The 16,647-nt window shown below is 38.6% G+C and overlaps 1 protein-coding gene across 4 annotated transcripts in view; it reads left to right on the forward strand.

The window, feature by feature from the left end:
* LOC128688516 (Kip1 ubiquitination-promoting complex subunit 1) overlaps positions 1-16,647 on the forward strand; it is a 152,971-nt gene that overhangs the window by 57,381 nt on the left and 78,943 nt on the right. For all 4 annotated transcript variants that reach the window (XM_070084592.1, XM_070084590.1, XM_070084593.1 and 1 more), the window contains exons 13-15: positions 940-1,191; positions 1,608-1,695; positions 2,932-3,215. In XM_070084592.1, coding sequence (XP_069940693.1) covers positions 940-1,191; positions 1,608-1,695; positions 2,932-3,215 — 624 coding nt within the window. The remainder of the gene's footprint in view (positions 1-939; positions 1,192-1,607; positions 1,696-2,931; positions 3,216-16,647) is intronic.

Genomic DNA, 16,647 nt, shown 5'->3' on the forward strand with positions numbered 1-16,647 from the left:
CAGAAAATTCGGAATGTGGAAATTAGGAGAAGGTGTGGAGTTAATAAAAGTATTAGTCAGAGGGCTAAAGAGGGGTTGTTGAGGTGGTTTGGTCATTTAGAGAGAATGTATCTAAGTAGATTGACATGGAGAACGTATAAATCTGTAGGGGAAGGAAGGCGGGGTAGGGGTCGTCCTCAAAAAGGTTGGAGAGAGGAGGTAAAGGAGGTTTTGTGGGTGAGGGGCTTGGACTTCCAGCAAGCGTGCATGAGCGTGTTAGGAGTGAATAGAGACAAATGGTTTTTGGGACCTGACAAGCTGTTGGAGTGTGAGCAGGGTAATATTTAGTGAAGGGATTCATGGAAACCGTTTTTTTTTTATATAGCCAGAAATGGGAATGGGAAGTACAATGCCTGCACTTTAAAGGAGGGACTTGGGATATTGGCAGTTTGGAGGGATATGTCATATATCTTTATATATGCTTCTAAACTCTTGTATCTGGGCTCCTCTGCAAAAACAGTGATTTTGTATGAGTGAGGTAAAAGTGTTGAATGACGATGAAAGTATTTTCTTTTTGAGGATTTTCTTTATTTTTGGGTCACCCTGCGTCGGTGGGAGATGGCCGACTTGTTGAAAAAAAAAATTATATTTTTAATTTTTTAATACATCATTCATTGCCCACCAAGTCAGGGTGATATTTCATATGTAGTTCATACATTAATGTACAGTGCATATAAGCAGTTGTCAATTTTTTCACTCTAAGGAAGCAATTTCAGAATCGTATGTGATCTCTGATCTTGATAGTTTAATGCTTTTTGTTGATACATTTTACTTTAATCTTGGTTTAAGCAGTTCTGTATTTTTTCTTTGAAATATTAAAAGTGGTTTATTCACTACAATTGATTATATTAATTATGCATCTCTACTTTCTGTGTGAATTGTTTTATGTATTTGTTAAAGGTACCTGTTGTTGGATACACACCACTTCCAGTCATTCTTTGCCTTTTCCATCGCCTTCTGACTATCTTCCATGAGCTGTGGAAAATTGAGGCTCGGGAAGCTGAAGTTATAATCCCACCTCGACTCTTCTATGATAGATCCATTAATTACTTTGATACACATCGGCTAGGTGGGCTTGAATCTCACCTAATGAAGACTCTGAAAAAGGAGTTGGCCAAAGCCCTCCCAGTCAGTCATGCAGATACTTCTAAGGTCAGAACAAGTTATTGTTAATCTGTATTTTGTAATACAAAGGGGAAAATGGGATTCCCAACTAAAGAGCAGATTTCATTCTTGGTGTTCGAGCTTACAATTTCTTAGTAACTCTGAGCTAATTTTTCTGTAAAAAAACAGCTATATGTAATTTAAATAATGTCTTGTGTAAACAGTAAAAAATTCTAATATGAAGATGGGATATAACTCTCAAAAGTATTTTGGTTGGGATAGTTGAAAATAATTGTTTTAGTCTCTTGACTCTGGCATCCTCATCGTTTATTTTTTTATTCTTAATTTCTTGTTCTATTTTCTTATTCTGTTTTCTCTTTGTTTTGGGTTTTATTTCTTTTCTTTTCTTCCACATATTCTTCTAATTCCATAATTGCTTTTACTTGTACATTTTGATTTTACAGGTAATAAGTGAATTAGACAATGCAACAGCTGGTGTCAGTTCTGCAGAAGATATGAAAATTATACACAACAACGAGCCCTCAACATCAGGTTGGTTTTCTTTTCTTCTTCCTGAGGACACCCTGAAAATACTGGAAGAGTTCCACACAATTGTGTTGTAACTGAAAAAAACCCACAGATATTAACTTAACCCTTTGACTGTCGCGGCCGTATATATACGTTTGTGAGGTACCATGTTTGACGTATATATACTCATAAATTCTAGCGGCTTCAAATCAGGCAGGAGAAAGCTAGTAGGCCCACATGTGAGAGAATGGGTCTGTGTGGTCAGTGTGCACCACATAAAAAAAATCCTGGAGCACTCAGTGCATAATGAGAAAAAAAAAACTCCGACCGTTTTTTTTAATTAAAATGCCGACTTTGTGGTCTATTTTCGTATAGTATTTGTGGTTGTATTCTCGTTTTCTTGGTCTCATTTGATAGAATGGAAACTATATTATAGAAATGGAGGTGATTTTGATTAATTTTACTATAAAAAGAACCTGGAAATGGAGCACAAAGTACAGGAAATGTTTGATTTTTGCCGATGTTCAAAAGTAAACAAATGATGTCATTGTCCAATAAATGTCCAAATAGCCATTCTAATACGCAGTCATGAATGGGTTGATGTAATTTTTACAATTATTACAGTATTGCAGTAGTCTGCATAACAGTAAATCTTCTATTTTTTGTTTGAATAAAATTTCAAAATAAAAAGCAAGAGTAATATCACAGGGACCTGGAGACATGACTGATGAACAAAGAAAATGTTATTTTAGAGCCAGGAATGTCTGCATTGTTCATTCTGGACCTTATTTTGAAATTGTCGTATTTTTTAATTTTCGTGAAATTGGCCAAATTGCAAATTTCTGACCATGTTATTGGGTAGTTGAAATCGGTAAATGGGCAGTTTCTTGTACTCAATCGATAGAAAAAATAGAGTTCTGAAGAAATAGTTATGAGTTTGGTTGACTGGAATAACGGAATTAGCCGAAAATAGGGCTCAAAGTGGGCGAAATTGCTGATTTTTAAATATCGCCGAAGTCGCTAACTTCGCGAGAGCGTAATTCCGTCAGTTTTCCATCAAATTTCGTTTTTTTGGTGTCTTTACAATCGGGAAAAGATTCTCTATCATTTCATAAGAAAAAATAATTTTTTTTTTTCGAATATTTTGCGACACCAGAAGCAACTTCAGGATTTGGCCCTTCGACAGTCAAAGGGTTAAATTATGATACAAGTATAATACATGTACCACTACAAATTTTTTTTTTTTTTTAACTTTTGCAGGAGCAGTGTTGGGTAAGGCACTAGTGTCAGGAGAGAGTTCTATAGACAGTGGCATGAGAGTTGTCAACGTTACTCCTGGAGATATAGAAGACAAGCCTAGCCACAGTGGAAACTCCAGAATGATGCGTGATTCCCTCCTCCACCTACTTGATGGGATTATTCTGCTGTACCACATTGGTGCACACAAGCAGCTTGGGAAAGTGGCAGCACAGAGAGATTCCATGAATGATAATATAACACATGTCTTAGAAATTGATAAAAAATTAGAGTACTGCAGAGAAAAGGTAAAGAGTTCATCTTAAAAAAATTATTTTGTACCTTTTGTTAGAAGTGGAAATGTGATTTGTTAATCTGTGGTAACTATTTACTTAAATACTAGATACATAGAATCAAGGAGAAACTTTATAAATAAAGTGGAACCTTGGCGTATGAACTTAATCCGTTCCCTGACTTTGTTCGTATGCAGAGTCAATTTTCCTCATTTAAATTAACTGAAAAGCCATTAATCCGTTCCTGTGGAATTCCTGCTCTCAGAGGCAGGAAAAATACATTTCAATATATTGCTAATGTGAACTCTATGGCTTATTTATCTATCACAATTGATCTGATATGACATAATAAACAATAGAAATAACATCGATACCTGATATATACTCTAGAATTAATAAAATATGTCATTGTGTGGCAAGTGGAGGCAGCCATAACTGCTCTCGAATTGTTGTGGTATTCACTGACAGCCTTTTGAAGCCGTCTATTTTTTTTTTTTTTTTCAACAAGTCGGCCATCTCCCACCAAGGCAGGGTGACCCAAAAAGAAAGAAAATCTGTAAAAAGAAAATACTCTCATCATCATTCAACACTTTTACCTCACTCACACATAATCACTGTTTTTGCAGAGGTGCCCAGAATACAACAGCTCAGAAGCATATACATATAAAGATACACACCATATCCCTCCAAACTGCCAATATCCCGAACCCCTCCTTTAGAGTGCAGGCATTGTACTTCCCATTTCCAGGACTTAAGTCCTGCTATATAAAAATAACTGGTTTCCCTGAATCCCTTCATTAATATTACCCTGCTCACACTCCAACAGCTAGTCAGATCCCAAATACCATTCGTCTCCATTCACTATCGGACACACTCATTCATGCTTGCTGGAAGTCCAAGCCCCTCTCCCACAAAACCTCCCTTACCCCTTCCTTCCAACGTTTTTGACGACGACCCCTACCCCTCCTTCCTTCCCCTACAGATTTATACTCTTTCCATGTCATTCTACTTCGATCCATTCTCTCTAAATGACTAAACCACCTCAACAACCTCTCTTCAGCCCTCTGACTAATACTTTTATTAACTCCACACCTCCTAATTTCCACATTTCCACTTTCCTGTCCCTTAGACAGGACATCTCCACTGCCTCCAACCTCCTCCTCGCTGCAGCTTCACACCCATATAAGAGTGTTGGTACTACTATACTTTCATACATTCCCTTATTTGCCTCCATAGATAACATTTTTTTGTCTCCACATATACTGAAAACATTCATTTCTTCCATACTCCTCCTCCCCAATTTGATATCCAATTTTTTTTATCTAAATCATTTATGGATTTAGAAAAGGCATATGATAGAGTGGATAGAGGAGCAATGTGGCAGATGTTGCAAGTATATGGAATAGGTGGTAAGTTACTAAATGCTGTAAAGAGCTTTTATGAAGATAGTGAGGCTCAGGTTAGGGTATGTAGAAGAGAGGGAGAATACTTCCCGGTAAAAGTAGGTCTTAGACAGGGATGTGTAATGTCACCATGGTTGTTTAATATATTTATAGACGGGGTTGTAAAGGAAGTAAATGCTAGGGTGTTTGGGAGAGGGGTGGGATTAAATTATGGGGAATCAAATTCAAAATGGGAACTGACACAGTTACTTTTTGCTGATGATACTGTGCTTATGGGAGATTCTAAAGAAAAATTGCAAAGGTTAGTGGATAAGTTTGAGAATGTGTGTAAAGGTAGAAAGTTGAAAGTGAACATAGAAAAGAGTAAGGTGATGAGGGTATCAAATGATTTAGATAAAGAAAAATTGGATATCAAATTGGGGAGGAGGAGTATGGAAGAAGTGAATGTTTTCAGATACTTGGGAGTTGACGTGTCGGCGGATGGGTTTATGAAGGATGAGGTTAATCATAGAATTGATGAGGGAAAAAGAGTGAGTGGTGCGTTGAGGTATATGTGGAGTCAAAAAACGTTATCTATGGAGGCAAAGAAGGGAATGTATGAAAGTATAGTAGTACCAACACTCTTATATGGATGTGAAGCTTGGGTGGTAAATGCAGCAGCGAGGAGACGGTTGGAGGCAGTGGAGATGTCCTGTCTAAGGGCAATGTGTGGTGTAAATATTATGCAGAAAATTCAGAGTGTGGAAATTAGGAGAAGGTGTGGAGTTAATAAAAGCATTAGTCAGAGGGCAGAAGAGGGGTTGTTGAGGTGGTTTGGTCATTTAGAGAGAATGGATCAAAGTAGAATGACATGGAAAGCATATAAATCTATAGGGGAAGGAAGGAGGGGTAGGGGTCGTCCTCGAAAGGGTTGGAAAGAGGGGGTAAAGGAGGTTTTGTGGGCAAGGGGCTTGGACTTCCAGCAAGCGTGCATGAGCGTGTTAGATGGGAGTGAATGGAGACGAATGATACTTGGGACCTGACGATCTGTTGGAGTGTGAGCAGGGTAATATTTAGTGAAGGGATTCAGGGAAACAGGTTATTTTCATATAGTCGGACTTGAGTCCTGGAAATGGGAAGTACAATGCCTGCACTTTAAAGGAGGGGTTTGGGATATTGACAGTTTGGAGGGATATGTTGTGTATCTTTATACGTATATGCTTCTAAACTGTTGTATTCTGAGCACCTCTGCAAAAGCAGTGATAATGTGTGATTGTGGTGAAAGTGTTGAATGATGATGAAAGTATTTTCTTTTTGGGGATTTTCTTTCTTTTTTGGGTCACCCTGCCTCGGTGGGAGACAGCCGACTTGTTGGAAAAAAAAAAAAAAATTGATACCCTCATTACGTTACTCTTTTCTATGTTCACTTTCAACTTTCTACCTTTACACATACTCCCAAACTCGTCCACTAACCTTTGCAATTTTTCTTTAGAATCTCCCATAAGCACAGTATCATCAGCAAAAAGTAACTGTGTCAATTTCCATTTTGTATTTGATTCCCCATAATTTAATCCCACCCCTCTCCCGACCACCCTAGCATTTACTTCTTTTACAACCCCATCTATAAATATACAATCCCATCTATAAATATATTAAACTGCCATGGTGACATTACACATCCCTGTCTAAGACCTACTTTTACCGCGAAGTAGTCTCCCTCTCTTCTACACACCCTAACCTGAGCCTCACTATCCTCATAAAAACTCTTTACAGCATTTAGTAACTTACCACCTGTTTCATACTGTTCGCATATATGCTTCAATGTAAACACTTGATCTATACATCCCCTACCCACTCTAAAACCTCCTTGCTCATCCACAATCCTACATTCTGTCTTACCTCTAATTCTTTCAATTATGACCCAACTGTACACTTTCCTGGTATACTCAGTAAACTTACTCCTCTATAATTTTTACAATCTCTTTTGTCCCCCTTCCCTTTATATAAAGGGACTATACATGCTTTCTGCCAATTCCTAGGTACTTTCCCCTCTTTCATACATTTATTAAACAAAAATACCCACCACTCCAACACTATGTCTTCCCCTGCTTTTAACATTTCAGTCATGATCATGTCAGTTCCAGCGGCTTTACCCCCTTTCATTCTACGTAATGCCTCATGCACCTCCCCCATACTCACATCCTGTTCTTCTTCACGCCTAAAAGATGGTATACCTCCTTGGCCAGTGCATGAAATTACTGCCTCCCTTTCTTCTTCGACACTTAACCCTTTCAAGGTCCAGAGGCCAAATTTCAAAGTGTGCACCAGAGTCCAAGAATTTTCAAAAAAAAATTTTGTTATTTTTTCTTATGAAATGGTAGAGAATCTTTTTCTGAAGATAATAAAACAAAAAGTATGAAATTTGATGGAAAATTGGCGAAATTATGCTCTGGCGAATTTTGATGTGTCAGCCATATTTACGAGTCGGCGACTTTGCCGACTTTGCTCCCATTTTAGGCCAATTACATTATTCCAGTCGACCAAATTCTTAGTTATTTCACTGGTATTACTTCTATTCTTTCAATTGAGCACAAGAAATCGCCCACTCAACTGTTTCAACTACAAAATAAAGTGATTGGAAATTGGTAGTTTGGCCAATTTAATATTCCAATTTCAAAATAGGGTCCAGAATAAACAATGCAGGCATTCCTGGCACTAAACTAACATTTCCTCTGTTCATTAGTTATGTTTTTAGGCTTTACAAATGAATTCCATTTTGATTTTTTATTCACATAATGAATTTTTATTCAAACCAAAAAATAGAAGATTACTGTTATGCGATATTGTAATAATTGTATAAATATCATCACCACATTTGTGAATGTATATTAGACCCACCAGCTGGTGTGTATTAGACGTGTGAGGTCATTTGTTTAATCTTGAACATCGACAAAAATTTAACATTTCTGCTAATTTGAGCTCAATTTCAAGCCATTTCCATTACTAAAACCAATCAAAATCATCTCTACTTCTGTCATATATCTTCCATTCTATCAAATGAGACCAAGAAATTGCAAATATAACTATAAAAAACATATGAAAAAAACACTGCTGCAAAGTCGCTGTTTTAATCGAAAATCACAGTCTCAATTTTTTTCCTCTCATTATACACTGTGCTGCAGGATTTGTTTTATGTGGTGCACACATACCACATAGATGTATTCTCTCATATCTAGGCCCAAATTTTCCACTTACAGCTTATCAGAGTGAGCTGAGCTCATGGCATAGATCTACGGTGTGGACCCTGAACTTAAAGCCGTAGATCTATGGCACAGACCCTGAAAGTGTTCAAAGTTCCTCAAAATATTCTCGCCAGCTACTCAATACCTCCATCTCCCCATCTACTAACTCCCCTACTCTGTTTTTAACTGACAAATCCATTCGTTCCCTAGACTTTCTTAACTTGTTTAACTCCAATTTTTTTTTTTAATTTTCATTAAAATTTCTTGACAGTACTTCTCCCACTCTATCATCTCTCCTTTTGCACTCTCACCACTCTCTTCACCTTTCTTTTACTCTCCATATACTCTACTCTTCTTATATCACTTCTGCTTTGTAAAAGCATCTCATAAGCTAACTTTTTCTCTTTTATCACACCCTCTACTTCATCATTCCACCAATCACTCCTCTTTCCTCCTGCACCCACCCTCCTATAACCATAAACTTCTGCCCCACATTCTAATACTGCATTTTTAAAACTATTCCAACTTTCTTCAACCCCCCCACTACTCATACTTGCACCAGCCCACCTTTCTGCCAATAGTTGCTTATATCTCACCCGAACTTCCTCCTCCCTTAGTTTATACACTTTCACCTCCCTCCTACTTGTTGTTGCAATTTTCCTCTTTTCCCATCTACCTCTTACTTTCACTGTAGCTACAACTAAATAATGATCCGATATATCAGTTGCCCCTCTATAAACGTGTACATCCTGGAGCCTGCCCATCAACCTTTTATCCACCAATACATAACCTAACAAACTACTTTCATTATGTGCTATATAATGCCTCGTATATTTATTTATCCTCTTGTTCATAAAATATGTATTACTTATTACCAAACTTCTTTCTACACATAGCTCAATTAAAAGGCTCCCCATTTTCATTTACCCCTGGCACCCCAAATTTATCTACTACTCCCTCCACAACATTTTTTCCCACTTTAGCACTAAAATCCCCAACCACCATTACTCTCACACTTGGTTCAAAACTCCCCACGCATTCACTCAACATTTCCCAAAATCTCTCTCTCTCCTCTACACTTCTCTCTTCTCCAGGTGCATATACGCTTACTATAACCCACTTTTCACATCCAACCTTTATTTTACTCTACATAATCCTTGAATTAATACATTTATAGTCCCTCTTATTGCTCCTCCTTCTTTAGCTCTAACTCTATTTGAAACCCCTGACCTAATCCCATTTATTCCTCTCCACTAAAACTCTCCCACCCCCTTCAGTTTCACAGCCAGGACATCCAGCTTCTTCTCATTCATAACATCCACAATCATCTCTTTCTTAACATTTGCACAACATCCACGTGCATTCAGACTTCCTACTTTGACAATTTGCTTCTTCTTATTCTTTTTAGTAATTATTACAGGAAAAGGGGTTACTAGCCCATTGTTCCTGGCATTTTAGTTGACTTTTACAACACGCATGGCTTACGGAGGAAAGATTCTTATTCCACTATTATTATAATTATTATTATAGTACATTATTATTATATTATTATATGTATTATTATTATTATTATTATTATTATTATTATTATTATTATTATTATTATTATTTTTATTGTAATGTGGAAGTGCTTGTCTGGAGGAGGGGATGGAAGGTATTCAGGCTTAATTTAGGGAACTGGAACACAGATCCAGTTTCCTAGATCAAGAGCCCCACACCACATACATACTAATAATAATAATAATAATAATACAATATAATAATAATAATAATAATACAATATAATAATAATAATAATAATAATAATAATAATAATAATAATAATAATACTAACACAAGGAGAAACTTCAAAAGACTGCCAGTAGTTGGCACCACCATCAGCAGAACATTGGTAACTACTGCTTTTCACCTGTCTAGACTTCAGTACATAGTCTATAAGTATTAGGTTAAGTATGCCTGAAATGCCTTGGTATGATGGTGGCTTTCTTTGCTCCAGTCATATTATGTAAACACACATTGTAACCTTTGCAAAGAAATAAATTATTTATTTATTTAAGGAACCTCCCTTGAGGGGGAAGTACGCATCCTGAAATTTCATTCGTATCCAGAAGCAAAAATCGACCGAATGACTATTCGTATCCTGAAAAGTTTGCATGGTGGGGCATTCGTAAGTGGACGTTCCACTTTAATTAGGGAAGAAAGGGAATTTGTAGCATTAGCAACCAGATGAAAGAGAACTTTGTCTGTGATAGGATAGAAAATTTGCACTGACATGTAGTGGTACCAACACTTATATGGGTGTGAAGCATGGGTTGTAAATGCTGCAGCAAGGAGGCAGCTGGAGGCAGTGGAGATGTCCTGTCTAAGGGCAATGTGTGGTGTAAATATTATGCAGAGAATTCGTAGTTTGGAAATTAGGAGGAGGTATGGAGTTACTAAAAGTATTAGTCAAAGGGCTAAAGAGGGGTTGTTGAGGTGTTTTGGTCATTTAGAGAGAATGGAACACAGTAAAATGACTAGGAGGACGTATAAATTTGTAGGGGAAGGAAGGCTGGATAGGGGTCATCCTCGAAAAAGTTGGAGAGAGTGGGTAAAGGAGGTTTTGTGGGCGAGGGGCTTGGATTTCCAGCAAGCATGCCTGAGCAGGGTAGATAGGATTGAATGGAGACGAATGGTTTTTGGGACCTGACAAGCCGTTGGAGTGTAAAACTGGATAGCTGGACTTGAGTCCTGGAAATGGAAAGTATAATGCCTGCACTTTAAATGAGGGGTTTGGGATATTGGCAGTTTGGAGTGACTATCTAAACTGTCATATCTGGGCACCGCTTCAAAGACAGTGATTATGTATGAGTGATGGTGAAAGTGTTGACTGATAATGAAAGTTTTTTCTTTCATTTTGCATTTTTCTTTCTTTTGGGTCACCCTACCTTGGTGGGAGATGGCCGATGTGTTAAAAGAAAGAAGAAATGTAAAAGTAATATTTATGACATCACTGGCCTGTGATGGTAATATTTTTGACATCACTGGCCTATGAAGGCAATATTTGTGACATCACTGGCATGTGAAGGTATTATTTGTGACATCACTGGCCTGTGTAGGTAATATTTGTGGCATCACTGATCTTTGGGAAATAATATTAATGTCACCAGTAGTCTGAGAAGACATATTAATAAATTTAATAATTTAATGAGAAAAATTATGGTATAAGTAACAATAACAGGATGAAAAATTGTCACAAAAAATCTGCTGAGAAATTTAATACAGCATACAGTGGACCCTCAGTAAACACCTTTAATCCTTTCCAGAGAGCTAGGCTTTAACCGATTTAGCCTTTAACCAAATTAATTTTCCCCATAAGAAATAATGGAAATCCAATCAATCCATTCCTGCTGTCAGGAGGCTTGGCAGAATAGTACTTCAATATGATGCTATTATCAACTCTACAGCTTATTTATTTATCACAATTCATCTAATATGACATAATAAACAATATTAATAACATAGAAACATGATCTATACTATAGAATGAATAAAATATGTCATAATGTATGTGAGGAAAGTGATGGAAGTGTTGTTGTTGGGTTTATAATGGCCACTGAGAGAAGCCGGACAGGCTTCTGCCACCACCACTATCCACAAACAATATATGAATGTAATTTATAAATAAGAAATATTTACATTTTAATTTATAAATAAGAAATATTTGCACTTACCTTGGAGGAGATGTTAGTTTAATTACGTAGTTAGTTTGATGGAGTATAGCAGATATGCAGAGAGTAGCAGGCATGCAGGGATTGTAGCAGGCATGCAGGGAGTGTAGCAGGCATGCAGGGAGTGTAGCAGGCATGCAGGGAGTGTAGCAGGCATGCAGGGAGTGTAGCAGGTATGCTGGGAGTGTAGCAGGCATGCTGGGAGTGTAGCAGGTATGCTGGGAGTGTAGCAGGCATGCTGGGAGTGTAGCAGGCATGCAGAGAGTGTATCAGGCATGCTGGGAGTGTAGCAGGCATGCAGGGAGTGTAGCAGGCATGCTGGGAGTGTAGCAGGCATGCAGGGAGTGTAGCAGGCATGCAGAGAGTGTAGCAGGCATGCAGAGAGTGTAGCAGGCATGCTGGGAGTGTAGCAGGCATGCTGGGAGTGTAGCAGACATGCAGGAGTGTAGCAGGCATGCAGAGAGTGTATCAGGCATGCTGGGAGTGTAGCAGGCATGCTGAGAGTGTAGCAGACATGCAGGGAGTGTGGCAGGCATGCTGGGAGTGTAGCAGACATGCAGGGAGTGTAGCAGGCATGCTGGGAGTGTAGCAGGCATGCTGGGAGTGTAGCAGACATGCAGGGAGTGTAGCAGGCATGTAGGAGGCGAGAGGAAGGCAAGTTTATTATGCTTCAATATGACGCTAATATCATCTCTAAGGCTTATTTAATTATCACAATTCATCTAATAACGTAGAAACATGATATATACTCTAGAATGAATAAAATATGTCATAATGTATGTGAGGATAAGTGATGGAAGTGTTGTTGTTGGGTTTATAATGGCCACTGAGAGAAGCCGGACAGGCTTCTGCCACCACCACTATCCACAAACAATATATGAATGTAATTTATAAATAAGAAATATTTACAATTTAATTTATAAATAAGAAATATTTACATTTTAATTTATAAATAAGTAAGTTTATTCAGGTATACACAAATACAGTTACATACATAGATTATCATACATAGCAGCATATGTGTAAAGTACGTAGAATAACCCAAAAAAGTCAGAGTGACTTGCGTATTTCCATTGGGGTCCTTTTATATTTGCACTTATATTTACACTTTTATATTTACACTTACCTTGGAGGAGATGTTAGTTTAATTAGTTTGTTGGAGGAAATGCTGGCAGAGGTTTAGAGCGGTGGAAGATACGTAGCAGGCCGGTGTATGTTCAGTGGCCCAGTACACATTCAACAACATTAGAAAGTTACTTTCGTGTTTTTTTCTACACTTTATCGCTGGCTGGCACTATAGCCTTTATTGATACCTGCTGCTATAGTATTGTACATATCGTACGTAGAATCACTGAATCACTGCAGAAAGCACATTCACCCTTCTCTCTTCCTCCTCCACTTTGGTACTTTGCTATGGGTTTTTTCTTGAATTTTATTGTTTCTTTCCTTCTCTATCACAGGGCTGGCACTAGAAACTTTCTTTGGGCCCATGGTGGCTTATTTAGCAGATACAAGCACTAAAAACATTGGAATAATACAAAATATATTGCATGTACGCATGGAATCATCCTCTGGCTTGTAAACAGTGGCACACTGGCTGGTACACGGGGTGACTGTCCGGGCCCACTCAAGGCGCAGTGCAGACACATTCGGGATGAAAGCTCCTAACCGAGTTTTTAAGTGTTATCCAAGCCAATTTTTTTATGCCAAAGCGAGGCGTTATCCAATTTTGACGCTATCCGATGCAGGCGTTAACTGAGGGTCCACTGTATATGAGTACTGTATCATAGAATTGATGAGGGAAAAAGGTGAGTGGTGCACTGAGGAGCCTGTGGAGACAAAGAACTTTATCCATGAGAGCAAAGAAGGTAATGTATGAGAGTACGTATAGTTATACCAATGCTCTTGTATGGGTGTGAGGCATGGGTTATGAATGTTGCAGCAAGGAGAAGGCTGGAGGCAGTGGAGATGTCATGTCTGAAGGCAATGTGTGGTGTGAATATAATGCAGAGAATCTGTAGTCTGGAGATTAGGAGGAGGTGTAGGATTACCAAAACCATTATCCAGAGGGCTGAGGAAAGGTTTTTGAGATGGTTTGGACATGTAGAGAGGATGGAATGAAATAGAATGACTTCAAGAGTATACAAATCTGTAGTGGAGGGAAGGCGGGGTAGGGGTCAGCCTAGGAAGGCTTGGAGGGATGGGGTAAAGGAGGTTTTGTGTGCAAGGTGCTTGGACTTCCAGCAAGCATGTGTGAGCGTGTTAGACAGGAACAAATGGAGACAGATAGTTTTTAGGACTTGACATGCTGTTGGAGCGTAAGCAAGGTAACATTTATGAAGGGATTCAGGGAAACCGGCAGGCCAGACTTGAGTCCTGGAGATGGGAATTAGTGTCTGCACTCTGAAGGAGGGGTGTTAATGTTGCAGTTTTATAACTGTAGTGTAGGCATGCCTCAGGCAAGACAGTGATCGAGTGAATGATGATGAAAGTTTTTCTTTTTTGGGCCACCCTGCATTGGTGGGAAACAGCCAATGTGTTAATAATAATAAAAAAAAATATGAGTAACCTGGTACAGTGGACCCTCGGTTATCAGCCGTTCCGGATATTGGCCAATTCGGTTTTCGCCCACTCTTTTGGCTGAAATTCTATCCCGGTTATCAGCCATTATTTCAGAGATCAGCCGTATTGGACGCGTCCACCTGCCGCTCCGCTGCGCTCATGAGTCAGTTTGGCTGTGTGTCTGGGTGAGTGAGGAAGATTCCGTGCATTCATCCAAACATTTCGCATTCATCCAAACATTTTGTGGTTATTGATTGAGCCACCATGGGCCCAAAGAAAGTTCCTAGTGCCAGCCCTTTGGCAAAGAAAGTGAGAAACATGATAGAATTCATGAAATAACTCCTAACAAAGTATGAAAGTGAAGGAAGAAGAGAGAGGGGAGAATGTGCCTTCTTCAGTGATTCAGTGATTCTACAATATGTACAATACTAAAGCAGCAGGAGTCGATAAAGGCTATAGCGCCAGCCAGCAATAAAGTCTAGCATTAACGGTGTAGAAAGTAAGTTAAGGTATCTAAGCTCTCTCTGGGGTTACTTCCCTTCTTTGTCTTTTAATGCCACTAGGACCAGCTTGAGAGTCACTGGACCCCTGTGTCACAAAATAATTGTCCACAGTCCTCTGTGTCTGGTGCCACTTTAAGATTTCCCTAAAATGGGACATGGCTCTGTCACTGAAGTTGTTGCAGAGATGGCTTGCTTCAGCTTGGTCAGGGTGATACTTTTCAGCAAATGCATGCACCCTATTCCACATTGCACATTGTTGATCCAAACCAGCAACGACGACTCAACCTCTTCGACTATTTTTTGATCTATTTTTGGTTAGCACATCAACACCTTTTGCAACATAAGCTTCCTTGATTTCTTTTCTCTTCGCAGGATAGAAGCGATTGTTGATTTGCTTTTGCTATACAGTGGAACCTCAAATATCGAACTTTCTTCATTCCAGACGGCTGTTCGAGTGCCGTTACCGAACAAATTTATTCCCATCAGGAATAATGTAAATTAGATAAGTTCTTTCAGACCCTCAAAAATACACTTATAAAAGCACTTACAAAAATACACTTACATAATTGGTTGAGTTGGGAGCAGTTTGATATTTAAGGTTCCACTGTATATCCTGGCACGCTCCACAAGTTGCACTCCACTCTCGTATTTTTGTACTATCTTCTTCACTTCTATGGTGTTCTTCACTTTCTTTACCACAGAGGTGCCACTAGGAAGTTTCTTTGGGCCCATGGTAGCTTATTTCACAGTTGCACTTAATAAACAAGCACCAAACACAATGAATTAATTGTGAAATGTTTGGATGAGCGCACAGGTTATTGTTCACTCAAGCACAAACAAAGCCAGACTGGCTCATGTCGCCTGTGCAGGGGACGCGGTCATGCGCGGACAGGTCTGGTACGTGTTACTAAACACGGAGCACAGTATGAAACTCGGTACAAAATTGAGCCAGAAAAATCAATTTATACTCGAAACATACGATAGTCAAGGCGTTCGAAACTCGGGGTTCCACTGTATTTTTGGATATCTGGAATGGATTAATTGTATTTACATTAATTCTTCTTCTTTTTTCTTTCAACACACCAGCCGTATCCCACCGAGGCGGGGTGGCCCAAAAGGAAAAACAAAAGTTTCTCCTTTTACATTTAGTATTATATACAGGAGAAGGGGTTACTAGCCCCTTGCTCCTGGCATTTTAGTCGCCTCTTACAACACGCATGGCTTACGGAGGAAGAATTCTGTTCCACTTCCCCATGGAGGTAAGAGGAAATAAACAAGAACAAGAACTAGAAAGAAAATAGAAGAAAACCCAAAGGGGTGTGTATATATATGCTTGTACATGTATGCGTAGTATGACCTAAATGTAAGTAGAAGTAACAAGACGTACCTGAAATCTTGCATGTGTATGAGACAGAAAAAAAAGACACCAGCAATCCTACCATCATGTAAAACAATTACAGGCTTCAGTTTTACACTCACTTGGCAGGACGGTAGTACCTCTCTGGGCGGTTCCTGTCTACCAACCTACTCTCTAGACATTAACTCTTATGGGGAAATATTGTTTTGGTTTTCGGCCATTTCAGTTTTAAGCCTACCTTCTGAAACGGATTAGGCCGATAACCGAGGGTCCACTGTAGTTGAATGAAGATGATGCACACCAGTCTGATTACTATTCATATATTTCCCATTTATTGAAAAAGTCTATGAGATCTAAATGCTTATGATCCAGGTCGGACTGAAATGTAGTCATAAGTTTCATTCTCCTATGTGTAGGTTATTTGTGTAAGATTTCTCAATAATTTGTACATTATTCCTAGTACTGTACAGTATTGCACTTCATCCTTGTATTACACAGGATGCATTTTGAGAAAATTTAATGTAACATATTTGTATGCGATTTACAATAAGTTTCTCATAATAAAAAGGTATTTAAATTCCTTTGGGTGCTATTCCCCCAAATTCAGTACTTTTGAATACCTCTAAAACAAAACTTTATGATTTCAAATCACCTTTAGTATGAATAGGCTGGCTAGCATTACCATATATAT

This window comes from Cherax quadricarinatus, chromosome 13 (assembly GCF_038502225.1).
Source record: "Cherax quadricarinatus isolate ZL_2023a chromosome 13, ASM3850222v1, whole genome shotgun sequence".
NCBI lineage: Eukaryota > Metazoa > Arthropoda > Malacostraca > Decapoda > Parastacidae > Cherax > Cherax quadricarinatus.